Source organism: Limulus polyphemus, unplaced genomic scaffold, assembly GCF_000517525.1.
Source record: "Limulus polyphemus unplaced genomic scaffold, Limulus_polyphemus-2.1.2 Scaffold663, whole genome shotgun sequence".
NCBI lineage: Eukaryota > Metazoa > Arthropoda > Merostomata > Xiphosura > Limulidae > Limulus > Limulus polyphemus.
In genome coordinates this window covers 31,453-39,685 of record NW_013666273.1, presented here as the reverse complement: position 1 = coordinate 39,685, position 8,233 = coordinate 31,453, and the positions used below count along the sequence as shown (strand labels likewise).

Below are 8,233 nucleotides of genomic sequence, written 5' to 3'. Positions count from 1 at the left end.
TCTTCCTGTGTTTACTTGTTCTTCTGAATCGAGGCCCTAAATATCAAGATAAATCTATTTATCCGGATTTACGACAACTTATGTTTTGCTTTGGCAACTACTTAAGTTACGTATTCAGTTGATGAGTGTGGTATGAGGCATGTTGTGAGATGGCATATATTTTCATGATTACATACTATCTCCATGGCAACAAAACACCAAATAACATTGACGATTTGGGGTATTAAAGAGGAAAACGTGGAACACGACACTTTGAACTGTGTAAATACTCAGAAAATTTTAAAATGTATGAAAACAGATCAAAAGAAAAGTTCATACTTTAAGTTACATATGTTACAGAATACACCAAATTAGAATTAACTAGCTTACGTACCCATTCAACGCATGGAGAGGACATAAGGGTCCCACGGTAACATAGAAGGTTAGCTTCGAACCGCCTCACACCCGCACCCCATTTCACTCCCTGGCTGGCCCTATAAGCCCCCCCCCCACACACACACACACATATACAAACTTTTTCAAATAACGGGTTCGGTACTGAAACTTCAGTGAGTTTAAGCTTTATTTTTTGTATATGTACTCCTATCAACATGTTCATTTATCTACAACAAACATTATTTCTTTTGTCTGACGGAAATACAAATCTCCACCTGAAGCCAGACGAAAGAATTTATGTATTGTTTTAAACATCGGTCTGAATCATTGAGATTATATGCTGAACTATGAACCAAATCATCAAGTCCAAAGGTTGTTCAAGTTGTATATCTCTTACGTTCTACAGAATATGACGAAATAAGTTTCGGTCATGATGTGTCATTTTTTTCAATAGCTGTTATAAATCATGTGATTAACTCTAACGCTTGCATCATGCTATTAATCAATACTTATCCGTTCTACAGAATATGACGAAATACGTTCCGGTCATGATGTGTCATTTTTTTCAATAGTTGCTATCAATCATGTAATTAACTCTAACACTTAAATCATGCTATTAATCAGTACTTATATCGTTCCTCAATTTATTATTTGTAGGTGATGCAATAATTAGGGTGTGAGAAATGACTGAGATGATTTCTACTCACATAACAATGAAGTTATGTATATTACTGTATCTTCAAAAGCAAAAAAAGGTTGATACAAACCACCTACATAAAGGCGTCTGGGGTAGGGTGAGTATGCTCATATCTTCACATATGTTCAACAGTAGATATACTTTCAAAGAAGTTCATTGTAAATCTTTAACAATAAACACGATAGATATCTATCTCTTTGAATGTATGTATTCAAAAAAAGGTTTCCGTAAGTATCAACCATAAAAAATATACTTTTAGTTCATCTAATTCTCACTGAGGGCGCACTGAAAAAAAAGTTGTTAAGCGATCTCAATGTTTTAGAATATAGAGTATATAATATAGATTAAATATAAATTAAATCTACATACATGTATAAATATATTTTAAACAGCACTATATATCGAATACTCCGTGTTATTCGAAACTATGTCATAGACTGAGAAAATGAGCACTTTCCACATCAGCCAGCCCAACATCTTGACGTGAATCAAAAAAATAAAAAAGTAATTCTAGAAAGTTTGGGTTGTTTTGATTAGAGAAAAAAAGAAGATACTTGGCACTATCTTCGAGATCTAAGCCTGACCCGACACCATGAAGGCCAACATGGACAAATTAAGTTGTAAATGTTAAGTAAAACGATGTAGCAAAGAAACATGCTTGAAATATTCTAGATGTGGTTGTGAATGGGATGGTTTAAGTGTAGCGATTAAACTAAACCGTGGATCCATGTTGGATGAGGGAGAACTTAATCGAAGATATCCCAATCGATTTGACATACCAGCTCAATCGAAGATTCGTCAATTTATTATTGCAATGATAGCGAAACATAAAAAAAAACATACCTGGACACAATAGTATCATTAACTTGAAAAAGATAGACTGCAATCATATATAAGAAACCTTAAGTTTCAATATTTTGTGAAAGTAACGACACAAATGCAGTGTTGAAGTTGAAGCAGGTGCACGATACATTACAAAATGATTTCCCTAGCGAATCTCAAACACAAAATCATAGGTTTTTGTTTTATTTGAAGTTAAGCACAAAGTTACACAAGCTATCTGTGCTATGCCCACCACGGGTATAGAAACCCGATTTCTAGCGTTGTAAGTCCGCAGACATACCGCTGTGCCACTGGGGCAATATAAAAAGGGTGGTATAATACCCAGTATGGTACCATCATAATACAATCTATATAGATTTCACTGTGCCATATTTTCATTAATATTTAGTTGTTGTTTTTCGTTTTAAAAGCTGTGCTGAGCTTCATTTATCAATATCTATCGAAATAGCCCCAAATCACTAAATTACCATCCTAGGCTCAAGTGACTAAAAGATGCTGGGCTGGTTCGTGTGATATGTATTAATAATATGTTATACATTCACATGAGAAAAATGATACAAATTTTTATTTTTCGAAACGTACTTTCGAACTATATAAAACTATAATGCAATAATAAAGGTGAATAATTATAATAATAAGACGGAAAAGAAGATCTACATATATACAGAAGACGAGCGTTATAATCTTTAGTCTGAAAACATAGTTTGTGGTTTAGTGTTTATTTCGAATTTATCCTCTTTTTTTGTAACAGTTTGTGCTCAGAAACACGTTTAAAATATTAAATTTTAATATATATATTTATTTAATTAATCACAGATAGTAAACATTTTCATTTTTCATAAGTGCTTGTCGAAAAATAATTATTACTGAACATTCTTAATACTTGAACTGACCTACTACATTTCTATTTAATGTTCACATAAGCTCGTAACTGTTTTAAAAACGACAAGTCTTGTTAATTATTACAATACTAAATACACATATTCATGAAAAGTACGTTACTGGTCTGTTAATCTGAAAGACAAAGTAAGCTAAGCGGTCAGGCAAGAGACCACATGGAAGGCTTCTTTGTTTGTTTGTAATTAAGCACAAAGCTACACAATGGGCTATCTGTGCTCTGCCTACCACGGGTATCGAAACCCGGATTCTAGCGTTGTAAGTCGGCAGAAAATGGAAGGCAACCAATAAGAAACACCTACCGTCTGGAGATTCTAATCTTAAAGGAATAGCAGAAATGATAGTAAATTGTATAATATACCCACAGCTGTAAGTGCTTCGCGAAACCCTCTAATCCCAGTTCGCTATGCTAAACAATAGACCAACGCCTGAGCCAGCACGCAACATGTTAATATTTTATGTTACTAGTTAAGAATCAAAGAAAATAATCTACCTAAATATAAACAGAAGAAAATGTTCCAAACATCTATACTGATGATGCAATTTTCTCGCGCTTGGTTTCTTTGATATAGACATACGTATTTCACCCAGAACACAGTTTATCATCACCTTGTGTGTCTATTAAAAGTGCTATAAATGACAACTGAAGGAGTTTCAGTTCATTGAAAGACTAGGAACAACGTTATTTTTTTTTGTTACTTTTTTATTTCGTCTGTTCTAAACTACTGGATAAGCCCCAGGTGGGAAAATCATCAAGTCTTTATCAGAGATAAAATCTGTGAATCATCGTCTTTATTTAGTCCAGCTAAACCTGAATATTGATATTTTAAGTAACAGCGAATTTTCTCTTTGGTTTTATCTGATTTCTTGTATACACGACATCTATGAACGTCGTAACATTAAAACAAAGGTTGTCATTCAATAGTATTTATAACTTCTTTAGCTGAGCCGCCTTGAAGGTACTAGCTGTCAACAAGTACACCAAAATATACCATGGAAGTTTGCCGCGATTACCTTTGGTCATGTGATCACGTTCATTCCTTCTGATTGGCTCAGACAATTGAGATTTAGACTCATTTTTAGATTGATTAGGACTTTTTAAAATAATATTTATAGTGTAAATTACACAACATAAATAAACAGTAAAACAGTGAATATACGGAAATCAAAGACTATTCAGTACTTTAACAACCATAGGGTATTTTTTCACAATGGTTTAGTAACGTTTCATTGTGTCGTTTTCATTTACTATACAGGAAACATAATATTTTGAACGCAGGTCAGTTTTACAAAGATTTTGGTAGATTTTATACTAACTTATATTACTTTTAGTGAAACAACGATTATTTTTCAGCATCTGTTTATTTTCTAAAGTTCTCTTTTCTGTCTGTTGGTACTTTCATTTGCTTTTAAAGAAATAACAATTGCATTTCAACATAACGATTTTTAAACACTTCTTGTTATCATAGATTCTTTAAGGAAGGAAATAAACAATATTCATATAACATTTTATTTAAAAGTTTTGTCTACGGAATATTTCTGTACATCATTACTGAAATAAGAAAGTACCATCTAGTTCAAGTTCTTGTTAAAATAAAATTACAGTTAAACACAAGTATTACCTTTCATGGTTATTTCGCAAGGCACAATGTTTGATTTATTTCAAGCAATTCAGAGTGAAGTTTTCATATTTTTAAGCTCAAATGTTATCAACTGAAATGTTCATTAATACATTAATACTCAAGTATTATCAACCGAAAAACATCCGTTATTAAAATACTCAAGTGTTAACAACTGAAAACACGTTCATTATTAATGGGTATTGTTCGTTAATAAAATAATCAAGTCTTAACAATTAAAAATATATTCATTATTAATAACTATTATTGATTATTAAAATTCTCACGTTTTAAAAACTAAAAACACGTTCATTATTAATAGGTATTGCTCATTATAAAAATATTCAGGTGTTACTAAAACATGTTAATTATTAATAGGTTTGTTCATTATTAAAATACTCGGGTGTTATCAAGTGAAAGTCAATATTATAAAACTTAGGACTTACGAACAGAAACATAGATTATTAAATTAGGTATGATCAACTGAAACAATCATTATAGAAATATTCAAGCATTATCAACTGAAATGTTCATTTTTTAATACACTCCGTGGCATTTCAATATCACAGTATCGGAGAGTGATGTTTTCAAAATTTTCGAGCCGAACCACACATCAAACTACCCGTTATTCATTGAAGTAGTAAGTCACTGTTTTTGTGAAGGACCCTAAAACACCTCGAACGCTCTTGTGGTAAACTTTTCAAGAGTCATGAGGAACGGTGAACTACTTTGGTTTAACACCGAAAGAATCCCATTCAGGAGACGGACCACGGTCGTTGTTGTTCAGATAAAAGCCCCCAGAATATCAGAGGAGTAAACTTTTCAAGAGTCATGAGGAACGGTGAACTACTTTGGTTTAAAACCGAAAGAATCCCATTCAGGAGACGGACCACGGTCGTTGTTGTTCAGATAAAAGCCCCCAGAATATCAGAGGAGCTCTTTTGGTTAACTTCTTTCAAATGGTCTCGAGGAAAAGCTAACGTAGACTAATTAAAGGAAGAAAGAGATGTTGTTGACTGTCTAGGAACATCGTTTGGAGTAAAGAATGTATGATGAACTGGATATTTGGCTCATTTGTCCATCCGAACAGTGACTAATGATTTGAAAAGGCCTAGGAGAAGGAGCAGGGAAGCTCCAAAGATTTTTAACCACAACCACATTCTGTAACAATCATGTCGTCAAGCTTTCCTTCTCGTCTTTGGCTGTGACTGTCAATCACCTTAACCATCAAAGGTTTCCTTTTCTTGGAAGTACAACACAGTCGCGGGATCTTGTCTTTCATGATCCTCCGCAGCCTGTTTTGAAGCAAAGCGTGCCTGTTGAGAACATTTCTATACCGCTTATTGCACTTTCCTTTGCATACAAAGGCATCAAACTCTTTGGGTTCAATAATAGATTCCCAGCCGGTTCCTTTGAGAGGGATACTTTGGAAGGATACTTTCATTTTGTACCGACAGCACCTTTTCGTCTTTTTACCATGGGTACAATCCATGGGATACCGTTTAGAATGACGAACGTTTCGTGGTAAGCGGCGCGATCTTTCTGATAGTCCAATTTCGAGAACGGACTTACTAGGGGACTTGTCAAGTGTAAAGTTTTGTTGGAGGAAAGAACTGGCTTCTAGGGAATTGTTCATTGACATAAATACAAAGTCACAATTACTACACACAATCTGAAGTTCGAGTTTCGACTCTGGTTGGGTTAACCAACTTTCCACAGCACTGGACACGTCAAATGTCTCCCAGCCTTCTGATCCTTGTAATTCTAACTTGCGGGACGTGACTAGAATATGTAACTTGGGATTTTGCCCCACAGAGGTGTTCATAAGTCTATACACAGAAACCAAAGGCTGAGTGTGGTTGGTTCTTATAAAGGCCATTCTTTCTTGGTATTGGTAGGTTGAGATGTTAGCATTTGTAAAGTGTATACTGTTCTTGAGGGTAGAGCGAAGTGGGAGGTGAAAATCAGATCCCCGAGATCTGTAAATATGCAAAGATGCTGACGTGACAGAAAAATTACTGGAGAGCTCCTTCACGTGTGGTAAAAAATACACGTTCAACAGTTTCAAATTCCTCGTGTCCATCTGTGACGATGAACCTGAAAAGGAATAAAAATGATGTTACTTTTGGATAAAGTCTGGAACAAAGACCAATATAATTTCTTCTCAATTTTGTTTTTAGAACCTATAAAGTCAAACCGGAAATATAAATAGAGTATGTGTTGTAACGAATTTGGTATTATATATTTATTTTAATATCAACGGTTGTTTAGATTAAGTTTATATTAAAATATAACATGCGGAGCTTATAGTGTTAAATATGTATTGCGAAACTCCCGCCTACTCTACAACGTTTTAGAAGATTCTCTAGAGTAAGAATCAACAATATATGTGTGTACGTAAACAATTAAACTGTATTGTTACGTAATCTGAAATTTCTAGAAAACCTTCCCACGGTTATAAATATAACCAACGAGAAGCGCCAGGGAGAGTATCTATTATTAGTTCGCTATGGTCAGTGTGCTATAAACTTCGAAAGCTATAACTGTGATTGTTATAACGCTTACCAGTCGGAAAACTTCAGATATTTGACCAGGAGCATTTACAAAGTTCGAACATTACAACTCATTTAACTTCAGTGGATTCTCATCGGACATTAGTACTTTTACGAAAACATTACCTAACGTCATCGGCGGAAACTCAGTGCGTGTGGCAAAGGACAAAGCTAGCTAGCTTCCAGGCGAATCGTACCTACATCAACTCGTAATTAACTCGTTCATCGTGAACCCTCGATAAGATATCAAAGAAGTTCCAAACTAGAAAAAAAAGACTTTATATTGCTTGTAAGTTTGTGAAAATTTCTTTATAAATCATTGCTTGTAATAACGATTTGTAATAACAGTTATTGTAAATTGTATTGTTGTGTATATATCAAAACGTATTTGTGTTTAAAAAGAAAATTGTGTGCATCAATTTTGTTGGCAAATATCATAAACTGACTATATACCGACTTTTACTTAACTGTTAAATATAAAGTACATTTAAACCACTAAATTTAACGTATCTTTTGACTGGGTTACAGACCATTTGAAATTCTAATACGTAACAGTGTAATTTAGGAATAAATTTGTGACCTAAAATAACATATGAAAGTTTCGTAACACAAACCAATCAATTAGCTACAATATTAAAGAAAAATATTATATTGTTTCAATTTAAATGCAAGCATAGCTGTTAATAAGTTTGTGTACAGGAGGTGGATAAAATAAAATGTACAATTTTTTGAAGTTTAAAGGCCTACGTCTCACTTTCTCTCTCGCATTATCTGCATAGGAGAGTATGTTGTTTGGATAAGGGGAATCCCCTATTCATGAAAGACCCAGCTATCATGTGCGGTCCATACAGGTTACGGAATGTTGTCATGGTTCCTGGAAGTGGAATATCATATTTTCTTTTTTACTCAAGAGTCCTTGTATGATGTGATCGGCAATCTTCTGCTCTTTAACATTACTTGGAATTTGTGGTACATTGTCCTTGTGACGGTTAATTTAAGAAAAACTAAATTGCATTTGAAGACGTGCTACTAAATTCAAATGTTGGTTGTTAATAACTGAGATTAAGAAGTTGAAATTTTTGTAGTTCAAAAAATGAGGCAATTATTGTATTATAATTAAACTCAAGTCTTTTTAAAGAAAAATAATCAGAATGGTTAAAACTGTTAGATTACACAAAAATCTTTTGTTTCTCGAACATATACAATCACGTTTTAGCACTTACTTGATTAAACATAAATCATATTTTTAT

The 8,233-nt window shown here is 33.6% G+C and overlaps 1 protein-coding gene across 1 annotated transcript; it reads right to left on the bottom strand.

Annotated features, from left to right (window-relative positions):
• Positions 1–4,988: 4,988 nt before the first annotated feature.
• On the bottom strand, positions 4,989–6,399 carry LOC106459804 (growth/differentiation factor 8-like). The gene has a single exon (XM_013919465.2). The coding sequence runs from the start codon at positions 6,308–6,310 to the stop codon at positions 5,576–5,578; it is 735 nt and encodes a 244-aa protein (XP_013774919.1). The 5' UTR covers positions 6,311–6,399; the 3' UTR covers positions 4,989–5,575.
• Positions 6,400–8,233: the final 1,834 nt, after the last annotated feature.

Excerpts from the sequence above, each read along its gene's own strand:
- LOC106459804 (XM_013919465.2), bottom strand. The coding sequence starts at position 6,310 with ATGGCCTTTATAAGAACCAACCACACTCAGCCTTTGGTTTCTGTGTAT.